This window comes from Heterodontus francisci, chromosome 13, assembly GCF_036365525.1.
Source record: "Heterodontus francisci isolate sHetFra1 chromosome 13, sHetFra1.hap1, whole genome shotgun sequence".
In the NCBI taxonomy this organism is placed as follows: Eukaryota; Metazoa; Chordata; class Chondrichthyes; order Heterodontiformes; family Heterodontidae; genus Heterodontus; species Heterodontus francisci.
In genome coordinates, this window is record NC_090383.1 from 98,416,474 (window position 1) to 98,433,995 (window position 17,522).

Below are 17,522 nucleotides of genomic sequence, written 5' to 3' on the forward strand. Positions count from 1 at the left end.
ATCTTTCCTCATAGCTGCAACTTTCAAGCCCAGGCAACACTCTTGTAAATCACCTCTGTACTCTCTCCACAGCAATTATGTCCTTCCTGTACACAATACTCCAGCTGTGACCTAACTAGCATTTTTTACAGTTCCAGCATTACATCCCTGCTTTTGCATTCTATACCTCAACCAATAAAGGAAAGCATTCCATATGCCTTCTTCACCGCTCTATCTCCCTGTCGTGCCACCTTCAGGGACCTGTGGACATGCACTCCAAGGCCTTTCACTTCTTCTACGCCTCTCAAAATCCTCCCATTTATTGTGTATTCCTTCGCTTTGTTTGCCCTTCCCATATGCATTACCTCACACTTCTTTGGATTGAATTCTATTTGCCACTTTACTGCCCACTCAACCAAACCATTGATATCATTTTGGAGTCTACAGCTATCCTCTTCACTATCAACTACACGGCCAATTTTTGTGTCATCGGCAAATTTCCCAAACATGCCTCCCTCATTTAAGTCCCAATCATTAATATATACTACAATCAGCAAGGGACCCAATACTGAGCCCTGTGAAATGCCACTGGAAACCGCTTTCCATTCGCAAAACCATGTGTCGACTATTACCCTTTGTTTCCTGTCACTGAGCCATTTGTGGATCCAACCTGCCACATTCCCCTGTATCCCATGGGCTTCCAGTTTACTGACCAGTCTGCCATGCGGGACCTTGTCAAATACCTTACTAAAATCCATGTAGACCACATCCATTGCACTACCCTCTTCAATCCTCCTGGTTACTTCCTCAAAAAACTCAATCAAGTTAGTAAGACATGACCTTCCCTTAACAAATCCATGCTATCCCTGATTAATCCATGCCTCACTAAGTGGCAGTTTATCCTGTCCCACAGAATTGATTCTAATAATTTACCCACCACCGAGGTCAGACAGACCGGCCTATAATTATTTGGCCTATCCCTCGCCCTCTTTTTAAACAATGGTATAACGTTCACAGACCTCCAATCCTCTGGCACCTCGCCCATATCCAGTGAGGATTTGAAGGTGATCCTCAGTTCATCTTCTATTTCCTCCCTGTCTTCCTTTAACAACCTGGGTTGCAATCCATCCAGCCCTGGCAATTTTTCCACTTTCAAGGATGTCAGACCCTCTAGTACTTCCTCTCTCATTATGCTTATTGTATCTAATATTTCACTCCTCTTTGACTACAATGTCTGCATCATCCCTCTCCTTTGTGAAGACTGAGACAAAAAACTCATTTAGAACCTGCCCACATCTTCTGCATCCACACATAACTTCCCTTGTACATCTCTGATAGGCCCTACCCTTTCCTTAGTTATCCTCTTGCGCTTAATGTACTGATAAAACATCTTGCTTTTACCAGCTAATAATTCTTCATGTTCCGTCTTTGCTTCTCTAATTTCCTTTTTTACTTCACCCCTGCATTTTCTATACTCTTCAGGGCTTTCTAAAGTATGAAGTTTTTATGATCGTCATAAGCTTTCTTTTTCTGCTTTAACACCCTCTAGATAAGCAGGGAGCTCTAGATTTGGCAGTACCACCCTTTACCTTTGTGGGGATATGCCTACACCATGCCTATAGAATCTTGCTTTTGAATGCCTCCCACTGATTTTCCTTCAAGTAGCTGTATCCAGATCACTTTCTCCAGATCACCTCTCTGTTTCGTAAAATTTGCCTTCCCCAATTTAGAACTTTTACTATAATAAAAACAAGAAATGCTGGAACCACTCAGCAGGTCTGGCAGCATCAGATGCTGCCAGACCTGCTGAGTGGTTCCAGCATTTCTTGTTTTTATTTCAGATTTCCAGCATCTGCAGTATTTTGCTTTTAGAACTTTTACTCCTATTTTATCTTTGTCCTTTTCTGTGATTATGCTAAAACTATTATGGTCACTTTATTGTGGAAATTGGAAATCTTTCATTTTTAAAAACAAATTATCTTTTTCTTCACAAATTAGCCATCACAGCAATATTGGTAATGATAACCAGAGTGGGAAAGGAAGGGACAGAGCATGCAAACTTAAGATCAGTACAGTTGTGAGAAATGATCTTAGTTCTGAAGATCAAGATGTAGAATCAGTTTGGGTGGAGATAAGAAATAGCTAGGGAAAGAAGTCACTGCTGGGAGTACCATACAATCATAGAAAAATTATGGCACAGAAGGAGGCCATTCAGCCCATCATGTCCTTGCCGGCTGAAGAAACTAGGTGCCCAATCTAATCCCACCTTCTAGCGCCTGGTCCATAGTCTTGCAGGTTACAGCACTTCAGGTGCATGTCCAGGTACCTTTTAAAAGAGGGTTTCTGCCTCCACCACCATTCCTGGCAGTGAATTCCAGACACCCACCACCCTCTGGGTGAAAAATTTTCCCCTCAAGTCCCTTCTAATCCTTCTATCAATCACCTTAAATCTGTGCCCCCTGGTAATTGACCTCTCCGCTCGGGGAAACAGGTCCTTCTTGTCTACTCTATCTCGGCCCTTCATAACTTCGTACACCTCAATTAAGTCAGCCCTCAGCCTTCTCTGTTCGAAGGAAAACAACCCTAGCCTATCCAATCTTTCCTCGTAGCTGCAACTTTCAAGCCTTGGCAACATTTTTGTAAATCTCCTCTGTACTCTCTCCAGAGCAATTATGTCCTTCCTGTAATGTGGGTCCAGAACTGTACACATAACTCCAGCTGTGGCCTAACCGGTGTTTCATACAGTTCCAGCATTACATCCCTGCTTTTGCATTCTATACCTCAGTCAATAAAGGAAAGCATTCCATATGCCTTCTTCACCACTCTATCTACCTGTCCTACCACCGTCAGGGACCTGTGGACATGTACTCCAAGGTCGCTCACTTCTTCTATCCCTCTCAATATCCTCCCGTTTATTGTGCTTTCCCTCGCTTTTTTGCCCTCCCCAAATGTATTGCCTCATACTTTTCTGGATTGAATTCCATTTGTAGTTCACAGGCCCCTTAACAGTGGCTACACTGTAGGACAGAGTATAAATCAAGAAATGGAGCTTGTAAGAAAGGTACTGCCATAATTCTGGGCAATTTTAATCTTCATATAGATTGGATAAATCAAATTTGTAAAGGTAGCCTTGAGGACAAGTTCATAGAGTGTATTCAGGACAGTTTCTTCGAACAATAAATTGTGGAACCAACCAGGCAACAGGCTATTTTAGGCTTGGTAATGTGCAATGAAACAAGATTAATAAATGATCTGATAGTAAAGGATCCTCCAGGGAAGAGCAACGATAACTTGATATAATTTCACATTCAGTTTGAAGGTGAGAAACTTGGGTCTGAAACTAGTGTCTTCAACTTAAATAAAGGCAATTACAAAGATATGAAGACAGAGGTGTCGAAAATGGACTGAGCAAATAGGTTAAAAGGTAAGACGGTAGATAAGCAGTGGCAGACATTTATTAAGGAGATAGTTCATAACTCTCAACATATATGAGAGAAAGCCTCCACGAGAAGGATGAACCACCCGTGGCTAACTAAGGAAGTTAAGGATGGTATCAAATTTAAAGAAAAGGCGCACAATTCTGCGAAGATTAGTGGTAGGCCAGAAGATTGGGAAAGCTTTAAAAAAAAAACCAGCAAAGGATAACTAAAAAAAAAAAAGAGGGATAAATTAGAATATGAGAGTAAACTAGCAAGAAATATAAAAAACAGACAGTAAGAGCTTCTACAAGTATATTAAAAGGAAGAGAGCAGCTAAAGTAAACATTGGCCTCTTAGAGGAAGAGACTGGGGACCTAATGGGAAACAAGAAAATGACAGAGACTTTGGACAAATATTTTATATCTGTCTTCATGGTAGAAGACACTAACAGCATCCCAATAATAGTAGAAAATCAAAGGTCAAAAGGGAAGGATGAACTTGAAACAATCACTATCATTATAGAAAAAGTGCAAGGAAAACTAATGGGACTAAAGGCTGACAAGTCCCCTGGAGCTGATGGCCTGCATCCTAGGATCTTAAAGGAAGTGGCTGCAGAGATAGTGGATGCATTGGCTGTAATCTTGAAAAATTCCCTAGATTCTGGTAAGGTCCCAGTGGATTGGAAAACTGCAAATGTAACGCCCCTATTAAAGAAAGGAGGGAGACAGAAAGCAGGAAACTTTAGGCCAGTTAGCCTAACATCTGCCATTGGGAAATTGCTGGAATCCATCATTAAGGAAGTAGTAGCAAGACATTTAGAAAATCATAATACAATCAAGCAGAGTTAACATTGTATTATGAAAGGGAAATCATGTTTGACAAATTTATTAGAGTTCTTTGAGGATGTAACAAGCAGGGTGGAAAGGGGAACCAGCAGATGTAGTGTCTGGATTTCCAAAATGCATTCGATAAGGTGTCACATAAAAGGTTACTACACAAGTTCATGGTGTTGTTGTAATATATTAGTTTGGATAGAGATTGGCTAACAGGCAACAGAAAGTCAGGATAAATGGGTCATTTTCAGGTTGGCAAACTTTAACTGGTGGGGTGCCACAGGGATCGGTAATTGGGCCTCAACTATTTACAATCTATATTTGACTTGGATGAAGGGAGAGTGCATCGTAACCAAATTTGCTGACGATACAAAGACAGGTGAAAAAGCAAGTTGTGAGGATACCAAGAGTCTGCAAAAGGGATATAGATAGATTAAGTGAGTGTGTAAAAACTTTGCAGATGGAGTATAATGTGGGTAAATGTGAGGTTATCTACTTTGGTAGTAAGAATAGAAAAGCAAAATATTATTTAAATGGAGAGAGACTACAGAATGCTGCAGTACAGAGGGATCTGGGTGCCCTTGTACATGAATCACAAAAAGTTTGCATGCAGGTTCAGCAAGTAATTACGAAGGCAAATGGAATGTTGGCCTTTATTGAGATGGAATATAAAAGTAGGGAAGTCTTGCTACAACTGTTGGTGAGACCACACCTAGAGTACTGCATACAGTATTCATCTCCTTATTTAAGGATGGATATACCTGCATTGGAGGCAGTTCAGAGAAGCTTCACTAGGTTGATTCTTGGGATAAAGGGGAAAGGTTTAGCAGGTTGTCCTATACTCACTGGAGTTTAGGAGAATGAGAGATGATCTTCTTGGAAACCTATAAGATTCTGAGGGGCTTGACAGAGTAGATGCTCAGAGGATGTTTCCCCTTGTGGGAAATCTTGAACTGGGGACAAAGTTTCAGGATAAGGGTTCTCCCATTTAAGATGGAGATGAGGAGGAATTTCTTCTCTCAGAGGGTCGTTAATCCTTAGAATTCACTATCCCAGAGAGCAACGGAGGCTGAGTCATTGAATATGTTCAAGGCTGAGTTAAACAGATTTGTGAACTACAAGAGAGTCAAAGGTCATGGGGGGGGTGGTGCAGTCGGGAAAGTGGAGTTGAGGCCACGATCAGATCAGCCATGACCTTATTGAATGGCAGAGCATGCTCAAGAGGTGGTATGGCTACTCCTGCTCCTAAATCCTCTGTTGACACAAAATTAACTATAGTTTGTCATTATTTTAACAAAATCATTCAAAAAGGAAGACTGGTCTAGAAAATTGCACAATTACCTTGCTAGACTGAGATTAAGGCAGATTACATAAAGAGTAAATTAATCTTGTGTAATATTGGACCTGGGAGAAGTTGGAAAACTGCACCCTGACCACAGTTTGACAGGAAAAGGAAAATTTACCTAAAAGGTATGACAAAGAAATTTTGACCAAAGTGAAAAGGTTATATAAATTCCAGCATACTAAAATATTTGATTTTTCCTTGAGTGATTTTTGTATGCAGACAGGGTTTTGGCCACCCTTATTTAAGGCTCAATTATTATGAAATTTTATCTGGTCATTTTTTAAAAATGCATTATCAAGATCCGTCATTTGTGTTGCATTTCATGAATGAGGAAGGATATAGAAGTTATAAATTCCATATTACTATAAAACCTTATTTATTAACATCCACCTCTATACCTGAATTTCCCGCAGAAGGTCCTCGCTGCTCTGGTTTTTCCTTAGTGTTCCAGCAGATGGAATTCCTGCAGGTGGATCCATGGACTCAAACATGGAGAAGCAACGTACTCTCTTATCATTCTTGTCTCTCATCACAACATCACCATCACCAACTGTTAAATTAAATATAAAAATTTTGTTCAACCATTTATCTCAGCATGTTTCAACATCAACCGAAAACAGATGCCAGTTGGTGCAATGAGTGACTGTGGCAAAACTAGACTTTTACCTGCATTACACATTTTAAAAATTTGTACTTTGTATCACTAGAACTAGTAACTTCACACAAGATCACACAAGAGTTTGAATCACATTTGCATGGGTAAGCTGTTCCCAAGCAACCTTGACATGGATCAAATAATCAGGCCCAGTCTGGGTAGCAGGGATTTGATTAATAGCTGTGAGAAGAGACCTTTGAGTATGGGATAGGGTCATTGGTTGGCTGTAGTCCTCTTTGATAGATTGATAGACAGCTCTGAAATAAACTTCTGTTTATAAAGTCCATGTTTAGAGAGGATATTAGTGGTTTCTTTATTATTTTATGTATCAAGAGTAGGTGTGCATGTTTTACTGTTTTATACTATTGACTGTTTATTGAACTGTAGAATGTAAATTAAACTACTTGTTGCTTCAAAGCCTGACACTTGGTCTGGTAAAAGTATATATTCAATCCTCTTTTTGAAGAGAAAATTGCATGGCAGCATGTGAAACATTCCAGGAGCTGACATATACAGAAGGGGTTCTGTTATGATCTGGCTCTTGCTTGGTTTACCTAGAAACCAGGTGGAAAATGGTGCACTCTGGACCACAGAGAACTTTAGGGTCACTTACAGGAATGGCCAGTGGAGCTGGACCCAATAAAATATCTCAAGTAAATACCCAAAAACCTGACAGTGGCCCAGCAATTCAACTGCTACCAAATTCTAAATGAGGACAAGGCTGTTCCAAGCCTCTTAGAATTTTTTTTTTTTTTGCATGATCTTCCTTTTCTGGCTCTCAGAGCTCCTAAGAACTGTCAATAAAAGTACCAAGTCACATTGAGCACATCTGTGTCCCGATGTCATGACATGACGCATATTTCTTGGTCTGCTACATTCTGGATTTTAAATGACCTAGGTCAAGAACACAAATCTTTCCTAATTCCAAGTGCCAACTAACGAATCAATGGATATTAATTATATCAACACTGTATATATAAATCATGCATGTGAAGATTCATCAGGTTTCTGCTCTTGAAGCTCCAATTAAATATGTAAATGCTAGAGAGCTGTGCATTTGGGATACTTTATGAACTAGACTGAACCAAAAGTTATTTTCGGGCTGGACTGGGACGAAAATGTGCATTTTGTCATATGGGTTATTTGGGCATAAAGCTGATTTAAAAAAAAATTGTTTGTGGGATGTGCCCATCCTGAATTTCCCTTGAACTCAGAGGCTTGCTAGGCCATTTCAGAGGGCATTTTAAGAGTCAACTACATTGCTGTGGGCCTGAAGTCACACGTAGGCCAAACCAGGTAAGGACGGCAGATTTCCTTCCCTAAAGGACATTAGTGAACCAGCTGGGCTTTTACAACAATCGACAATGGTTTCATGGTCACCATTAGACGAGCTTTTTAATTCCAGATTTATTAGTTGAATTCAAATTTCACCATCTGCCATGGTGGGATTTGAACCCATGTCCCCACAGCATTAGCCTGGGCTCTGGATTACCAGTTTAGTGACATCACCACCTCCCCTATTTATTTCAATATAATTCCCCAGGTGTGCAACACATACTTAAAACTTATTTCAATTTTGATGGGACAACATGCAACAAAAATGCTATGTCCCACCCTCTGCCAATTTAATGTATTCTATTAACAGGACGATTTTTAATGAAAATATATGAGTATCAAGATCAAACAGGCAAAACTCTGAAATACTCCCCATTGACAGGCACTGTATGAGAGAACAAAATTTCTTTTTGAGCTGAATTCCAATGAAATGGAGAGCCTGGCAGGAACCCTCACAACATTTAAGAAGTATTTAGATGAGCACTTGAAATGCCATAGCATACAAGGCTACGGGCCAAATGCTGGAAAATGGGATTAGAATAGTTAGGTGCTTGATGGTTGGCACAGACACAATGGGCCGAAGGGCCTGTTTCTGTGTTGTATAACTCTATGACCATGACTCTATAATGCCGCCACTTAAATTTAAATAAGAAGTGTACAGATTATAAGTCATTGAAAGCATCAGATCACATATGGAAAGGAATCTTTTTTGTTACTAATAATGAATGAGATTATGGCAATAGTGAAAAGCGGGGACATTTCCCCATCTAATGGTGGAAGGCCCATGGAAACTTCAACACATTCTTGAACTAACTCTCATGGATAAATAAAAAGAAACATGATTCTGTAAAATTAAACTTTTTGAAACGCTCCTTCAGGAGAGATGCAGCAAGGAAGCAAAAAGGGCAGTAAAGGTGGAAATAGACCAGAATATGATCAGTCTTTTAAAAGTTCATTTCCTGAGATGCGGGCATCGCTGGCAAGGCCAGCATTTGTTGTCCATCCCTAATTGCCCTTGAGAAGGTGGTGGTGAGCTGCCTTCTTGAACTGCTGTACTCCATCTGGTGCAGGTACACCCATAGTGCTGTTAGGTAGGGAGCGCCAGGATTTTGATCCAGTGACAGTGAAGGAAGGTGATATATTTCCAAATCAGGATAGTGTGTGGCTTGGAGGGGAACTTGCAGATGTTGATGTTCCCACATGTCTGCTGTTCTTGTCTTTCTAGGTGGAAGAGGTTGTGGGTTTGGAAGGTGCTGTTGAAGGAGGTGTGGTGAGTTGTTGCAGTGAATCTTATATATGGTAAACATTGTTGCCACTGTGCATCGGTGGTGGAGAGAGTGAATGTTTAAGGGGCACTATATGAGGGAAGCGCATGGGAAAGGCTTCCACTGCTATGTCCAGACTGGCCAAGAGAGTGTGGGAAAATGGCGCACTGACACGGAACACAAAAGTCCGAGTGTATCAAGCCTGTGTCCTCAGTACCTTGCTCTATGGCAGCGAGGCCTGGACAACGTATGTCAGCCAACAGCGACGTCTCAATTCATTCTATCTTCGCTACCTCCGGAGAATACTTGGCATCAGGTGGCAGGACCGTATCTCCAACACAGAAGTCCTCGAGGCGGCCAACATCCCCAGCTTATACACACTACTGAGTCAGCGGCACTTGAGATGGCTTGGCCATGTGAGCCGCATGGAAGATGGCAGGATCCCCAAAGACACATTGTACAGCGAGCTCGCCACTGGTATCAGACCCACCGGCCGTCCATGTCTCCACTTTAAAGACTTCGGCAAACGCGACATGAAGTCCTGTGACATTGATCACAAGTCGTGGGAGTCAGTTGCCAGCGTTCGCCAGAGCTGGCGGGGCTGAAGTGTGGCGAGTCGAAGAGACTTAGCAGTTGGCAGGAAAAAAGACAGAAGCGCAAGGGGAGAGCCAACTGTGTAACAGCCCCGACAAACAAATTTTGTCTGCAGCACCTGTGGAAGAGCCTGTCACTCTAGAATTGGCCTTTATAGCCACTCCAGGCGCTGCTCCACACACCACTGACCACCTCCAGGCGCTTACCCATTGTCTCTCGAGATAAGGAGGCCAAAGAAGATATGAGGGAACATCTAATTGATACGAAGAGAAGCTGAAAAATGTATTGAATATATGTCTGAAGTCATCAAGTTGCAGATAGGCTGTATTCTGACTACAGTAGATCAGGAATGGTAGCATTACAATGCAAAACTTAATGAAAAATGGAACGCCACTGAGAAACAGTATGTGGCATAGGAAGGGAAAGTCCAAGAGGCAGTAGATCAGGAAGCAGGTGCAAACATTGCTGAAGTTTTTTGAACAAAGGATAAATAGGGACTGCATATGGACCAATGTTTTCAGCATGTCCAGGAATAACTGGACCATGGTGACTGAAGTTGGTGGGTCAGTCTCGGGGACATCTGCTTTGTTGAACATGTCTATAGTCAAAGAGGACAGTTACTTTGGCCACAGACAAACCCTACTATGCTACAAAAACGTGAGAGATTTTAGCTGAGGTAATCCTATAGATGATTAAATTTAGCTTCTGGAATTTTTTAACGACTCAATTTTATCCATTTCAATGCAAGGTTGATTCAAAACAAATTTCAAAATGTTGCAATTGGAACTTATCGTACCATTTATTCTCAATGTGACAATCAGGGAATAATACTATGATGGCCCAGAAGTTGCTCGAATTGCACATGTGACATGAACTGGACTTTTCTCCTCACCCTTTAGACCGCACCATATTTGCGCCAATTGCAGAAATGCAAATTGATAAATCAATGCAGTAACACAATGCTCTAATTTGAACTGCAGCACAAACAGGACACACTGATGCTGAATGACTAAAAATGTAACTCTCACAGATGTTCAGTTCCCACACACTGTTGTTTAAAAGTTCTTTCAAGAATCTTCTCCATTATGCTCATTTCAGATTTTTGTTAACAAAAGATATTAAAGGGATATGGGGCGAAGGCAAGTATGGGGAGACAGGTTACAGAACATCCACGATCTCATTGAATGGTGGACAAGCTTGAGGGGCTAAATGGCCTACCCCTGTTCCTATGTACCTGTTCAGAAATGGGTGGGGTGGGGGACAGGAAGGAAATTATAATTCGCTTCTGGACAATTCTTCATTCCCACCCTCAAATTTGTTTCTAAAATAATGGTCACAATCTCAGCCAGATGATTAGGTGGAAGGCAAATAGTTGTGATTAAACATCACTGAATCTGGAGATAGGAGAAAAACAAAAATTATGTCACACAAATTATTAGATCACACATCCAAGTAGCGGCGTGAAAGGAGGCATTAGCAAAGGGTAGAAGGCGGCTGCCCACCCATTTTCTCAGCTACAGTTGAGAACAGATAATATATTTTTTAAAATTAAATTTGTTTCCTCACCTAATTTCCTTAAAACCATTTGACTGCCTTCATAACTTCTCTCAACCTTGCTTTGAAATAAAAGTGAACAGACTAATAATGCTTGTAAGAAAATTCACTTTGTGCAAATTTGTTTGCTCTACAGTAATGAATGAAGAAAAATCAATAATGCATTCCATTCTTGGTGGATCTCAACAAATCAAATAGCAAAAATAATGTACGGATATAGATGTTACCTTGACCTGTATTGGGCACTGTTGCTCCTCTGGCTAGGTTTGAAGTGCTGATACTCAAGGAAGCTGATGCTGCAGGCTGACGAACAGGAACACCAAAACTCAATTCATTCCTTTCGGGACCAGCCTGAGGTGGTGCCTGCAAATGCGCTTGCGTCCCAATGCCAGCTAAAAACAAAAAAAAAATGTAACTGCTATAAATGTTTTGAGAACAGAGATTGTCACTGTTGCTGCAAACTTGCTTGCTGCAGATCATTGGAATTTTGGGTGGCTGTAGCCTTTGAAAGGACAATAACACCTTCTGTTAGCTGTCCCGGGCCTACTTAATTTGCAATTCAGAACTACTCAACACAACTGGTAACCACACACATGAAGGCTTCATGGAAACTCCCCAAAAGTGAATATCCCCAATAACTAAGTACACCATCATTGCTAACGTTTTATAAATATATTTTACACAACCATCTAGCAGTACTTCATCTGTCTTCTTGGCTGTAAGGTGGGATCTTTGCAAAGACCAAAAAGGGGCAGAATTACTAGATGAATGCCCTGAAAACAAAAAATAATTTTAATTTTTATACATTTAATTCAAAGGGAAAATTATGATAATTTTGCTTCAGCACTTGTAGAGAAGTGGTTACTTACACAAAAACAAGTATCTTACAAACTGGTTTGAAGACTAGAAAAAGGGCATATTAAACATTATGAAGTCTAAACTTGCAAATAAAGCAAATCTTAATTTTTTTCATCACTGCACTGTTAAATCAAAAAGGAAGAATTGAGATTAATGACCTTTAGTACATGCAGGCACACAATAATCTTTTTATATTCATACTTGAACTACCCCTCCTCCATGCAATCTAAACAATTACCCATTATTGAGACTGGGACATTAATGGCTATTGGAGGTTTTTAAGCATTCTGTTCAAATGGTCATTGGTAAGACCTAAATAAGGCAATACTGACGATCCAGTGACCTGAAACTTTGTACCACCCCCTTCAAAGCTGCATGCCACTTGCAGCCAAGAACATTTGCAATTAGTAACACAACCTTTAAAAGATTCTTTGGGCAGGTCTGTACGCATTTATATTCAGTATATTGGTACCATTCCAGTAACATCAAGTTTGACATTCCCACACCCTCACTAAATAGATCCAATGATTTGGTTCTTTTTTTTATTAAGGAGAGAAAGAGATGGGGGAAGCATGGGGAAAAGAGCTTTTTTAATTCCCAACATCTAGTAAAAATGAAACTATTCCTTGGGCCGACAGGAGACGATTAAGTCCATGTTCAGGCAGAGAACAGAGACATATTTAAGTGACTAATTTAGTTCTTAGCACATCAAAGAGATGAAAATATTTGAATTGAATATATACTTGTGGTACTACTGCTTTATATTTTTTCAATATTTTCCTATTGCTTTTTCCATGTTATTTGCACAGCAGTAGATAACTAACAGCACACATTCACGGTCACAATGCTGACACGGATACTCAAACGTATGAGTTTCAGTCAATAATACTTAAACACATTATATCAGCAAACAAAAACCAAATGAATGACGTGGGTTAACAAACTAAATCTCTGTGCCAACCTGTTACAGCTACTAAAATACAACTGTTCACATGGTAAATTTGAGAACTCAGCCTTATTATGGTAGCGGCTAAAGCCTGGCTACCCGACCTGAACCCAACCAAACCCGACTATGTGTCGGGTTTGGGTCGGGTCGGGTCTATATGCATTCAGGCTTGGGTCGGATTGGGTTCGGGTTTACTGTGGTCAGGTTTTGTTTTGTATTGTTTTCTTTTTAATCTACATTTTGACACAATTTTTTTTCTGTACTAATAACATGTTTGATATTTTCAGGTCGGGTCAGGCATGAAAAAAAATTGAAGGACTTGGGCCCAGGTTGGCTGTGGTCGGGTTGGGTTTTAATTTTAGGCTCTAGTAGAGGCTCATCAAGAAAACAAAATGGGGGAAGAAAATGGAGAGCAAACAATTCTGTGTAGTGCTGACACATCGAGTGACTAAACTAAAAGCACCACTGGCAGGAGTCACAAATCAAGTTAGCCATGATACAGCAAGGAGCCAGACACATACAAACTGGAACTCCCAAAGAAAATCCCATACAATGCATCAAAGACACACAGATAATTGCCCATCCTGCCATTTCCTCACAATGACATTATGTGACCAGAAAGTCAAGGAGTAACATACTTAAAAAAAAATACAAATTCTCTTGAGTATTTAACTATTTCTGACCAAGGCAAAACTTCATCCCTTTTCTTGCCAATTTTTCTCCTCCAGAAGGTTTTCTCCTCCTTGTTGGGCTGTGGTTCCGATGGCACAGGTTGCTCCTTGGTACCTTGTCCAAGCAGCAATTATTTATGAGAGTGTTGACAAAATCATGAATCTTGTCTCAACAAATATACATGTGTGCACATGCTTTAAGCAGAACTACTTATTCGCAATAAGGGGCAGGAGTCCTGGCTCATTTACGTGTCCCTAACCCAGGCACTCTGAAATAAATTACAATGTAACTTAAGTCAAGTGAAATCAGTTAACATAAGGATCAGGAATGAAATTAGGGATCTTGGACGGCACAGCTCTGCTATTCATTGGATAAACTCGCTGAACCATTTGGGGAACCTTCCCATAACTTTCTATGAAGAACTGTACAGAGGACCAGGTTCTAATTTAGCAGAAAACAAAAGCAAGTTATAAACTCTAATCCGATAAATCCTAGTTTTATAACAGAAGGGGAAAATGGAAATAGTACTGAGATGACATATAAAGAAAGGGTAACATGGTATTTAGGAAAGATTTACGAATACTAGCTTTGTCAAAAATGAAAGCATTAAAACTCTTTTTTGGAAACTTTTGTCTGCAAAATTTCAGCTTATCTGAAATAAAATGTGACAAACAAAGAAATACCTTAAATTCTTCACAATCATTCTTTGTAAAAAGAAAATCCCCAAATTGAAACTGGTTATAAAGATGGGCACTGTTACATAAGAAACAACAACAACAGCACAGTGCTGCAGTATGGAATGTTCTTTAAAGCTTGTGATAAAACATGTTTTTTTTAAAAAGACAACTAATCAAAACTATGCCATATCTACCTGGGAGTAAGAAATGGAAAATTGTAATTGCCGATTTGTGACCTGACCTACCTAATGAGCACAAAGAGGAAAGGCACTGAATACAAAGATTTAACTGGATCAGCTAACTTCAGCACTACCATATAATTACAATTTACAAATCCTTAGCCATCTGTATAAATACGAAAACCTCCAATTCTTTCCTCACCCCACCACCACAGCAAAAAGAGACACATAGATCCATCTACTTACCACCAAGAGTTTTGACTGGGGAAACACCAGATTTCACATCAGGAGTCTGAGCATTCACTGAAATAGCATGTACTTGCACATTGGGTAGAGTAGACGATCCATTAGGAAAGGCTGGCTTTACCAGGAGCTCAAGCTTCTGTGGGGCACGTGGCAAGGTGGATGATTGGATATAGGGTCCAACTGCAGCCACACGGCTGGGCGCAGAAGACACCACTTGTTGAGGGATATTCTTGTCAGATGAAACCTACATACAAAATTCAGTTAATCAACATCTTTTGTTCTAAATTAACTCAGCAATTAGTTTAGTTCATTATCTATCCGACCTCGCCAAATCAACAGCCCTTTGCAATCAGGTTTCAGTCACCCAATAAACTAGGGTTTCCCCGAATTTTAACACCAAGCCTCCCATCCTTTCAGTCATGCAAAGGCATCTCATAATTCACTGAACTTAAAATTCTTGTTACAGGTTGGAATTAAGTACATTTACAGACTGTCTAGTACAGGTAGAAAATATTGTGACCAGATACTGTGAAATGGTTGGAATAATCCCTTCACTAAGAAGCCAAATCAGAAGTCCTTCCAAGAGCTAAAACTCTTCTCACAGTGAAGGCTGGGAGAATCACAAACAAATGGATTTCAAGTACAAATGCACTTATCCAAAATGGAGTTAAACTCATCACAACTTTTGTAAGGTATTTTGTTAGCCTTACTGTTGCGTTTTATTGTACCCTGAATCAATTTCTTCAAATTATCTGCAACACTTGCCAATTGGACATTAATAAAACAAATTATGTCTATTTTAGTGATACCAACTTGGTATCCCACTTTTCTAAATTGTGAAGCAATTTTAAACCAGTAATGATGGCAAAAGATTATATCTTAAAATTAACCTCGATTTTAGATACCTTTATAACACTTCAAGGTTGCTCCCCCAGTGGTTCAACACATTTAGCCATACAGACCAGTTTCAATCCCTGGTTGGTGCAGAGCTAGTTGGTCTCAGCCAGGGCAGCAGTAGGGTCTCTAAATTTGTGCCATTGACTTAAGTTTAGGGATGAGAAAATCTGTCCAGCAACCTGTGTCAGAATTGTTAAGTTTTAACTACAAGGTAAAAATTAGGCTGCGATGACAGCCTTTCAATTATACTCTATGGATTCTCATCAAGTATATACATTCCTGTTTTATTTTGACTTATTTCATTTTGTTTTTCTTCAAATTTTTAGTGAATTTTGTAACCCTTAATAAAGCTCACACCAGACATGAGGTGCAAGATGTTAAAGACAGAAAATGAAATATTATTCAACATTGGGGTCTCAAATCTCAGGAACGAGCACTTCCAGGTCAGAAATAACAAAATAAAAGCTCCCTTATCCACCACAACCTCAAAGGTGAATTCCTTATTGTACCAATAGCATCCATTTCTCATGTCAGCCATGCAGTCTCTCTACATGTGACTGACAATTTTAGCAACAATAACTAAACAGGATAAAAAAGGGGGTTTAGACCTCTGTGTTCTCCAAAGTGCTGCCTGATCCACTGAGTGTTTCCAGCACTTTATGTCTACACAAATGCATGTTTGTTCTTTCTTCATAAACTTAATCTTTTACATTGTTTGATATTATTTATATATGGAGAGGTCACTCCATAGTTGCCTCACAGCGACTAAAACAACACGGAAGGCAGCAGTTACGGGTTATAAGTCTCTGCAGCACTCTCGAGATAAGGAGGCCCAAAAGAAAGAAGATAATAGATGCACCCACATATACAAGGGGAGACGACAGGCGAGAACAGAGAGGGTTAAAGATTAGCTTAGCAACAGTCAGTCAATGTGTTCAAGATTGATCAACAGATTGCGTCAACTTTAATAGCGACAGCAGTAAAGCTGCCGATGCATGACAAACAGACAAGATACTAGAATTAGGCTAGAATTTACTATATAAGCCATGTGCAGTAGAAGGACCAACTGGGGAAAAATTAAGAAAAAAGTGTAAAAGATTTTTCTTTTGTTCAAGTGGTACAAGGTGAATGCATCCCTATATTTAAATGTGCTCTATCCACTGACAATACTTAGTTTGTAGATTATTTTTTACTTCAGCATAAGAAGCAGTGATTTTAACTACTGACCGACTTTGTTACTACTCAAGTGAATGATGCAAGTTACTTAATAACAAATATACAAACACAAAGTAAATTGTGACTGGTGCACAATTTTTGGAATGTATGCAATTCTAAGGAGTTTGTGCTAGTGTAGAGGTAATTAAAGGCATTTTACTATGGGCTGAATTTTACTAGCATCTCGACGCCATGGGTCTTCTTGGCGGGGGGGTGGGCATAAAATTCAGCGGGGAGTGGCCCACCCCGACCCCCGACATCCAGAAGGGCCCACCGCATATTAACGGCAGCAGGGGGACCTCCTCTGCCGCATGGCGGCAGGGCCTTCATCTAAATATTCAAATTAACATAAATTAGACTTAAATGAACCTACCTGCAGGTGCAGCCGTCCTACGTTGATTTTATGGCCGCCGATCGCACTGGCACGCCTTTGGAACTCCATACGGAGTTCCGAGGCGAGAACCTGGTGGAGAGGGGAGAGCAATAAAATTTTCAGGGCGGGAGGGGTGGGGAGCAGGAAAACCATTTTTTATTGCCTGTGGGGATGGTGGGAAGGTTGAGGGTCAAAGGGAACAAATTTCTTGGGGGGGGAGGAGTTCAGGAGATCAAAACACATTTATTACGCGGGGGTTGGGGGGGGGGGGGGGAGGAGGGCAATTTGTATATAAATTACCCATTGGGAGATGGGAGGCGGAATTTAGAGTGGAAGTAAAATTTTGTTATTTCCTGGAGACCGGAACCTTTAAATATTGGATTATTACTGAAAGGCTTGAAGCCCTTTAAAAATGGCACCGATGTCCGTATGGTGGCTCCGGACGCCGTTGCTGGGGACGCGGCAGCCGCCCCCTCTACA

At 40.4% G+C, this 17,522-nt stretch overlaps 1 protein-coding gene across 2 annotated transcripts in view; it reads right to left on the reverse strand.

The window, feature by feature from the left end:
* Window positions 1-17,522, reverse strand: part of LOC137376529 (apoptosis-stimulating of p53 protein 2-like) — a 105,004-nt gene that overhangs the window by 22,770 nt on the left and 64,712 nt on the right. For both annotated transcript variants that reach the window (XM_068045249.1, XM_068045250.1), the window contains exons 9-11: window positions 14,558-14,801; window positions 11,207-11,371; window positions 5,975-6,126 (exon numbers count right to left, since the gene is read on the reverse strand). In XM_068045249.1, the coding sequence (XP_067901350.1) occupies window positions 5,975-6,126; window positions 11,207-11,371; window positions 14,558-14,801 (561 nt within the window). The remainder of the gene's footprint in view (window positions 1-5,974; window positions 6,127-11,206; window positions 11,372-14,557; window positions 14,802-17,522) is intronic.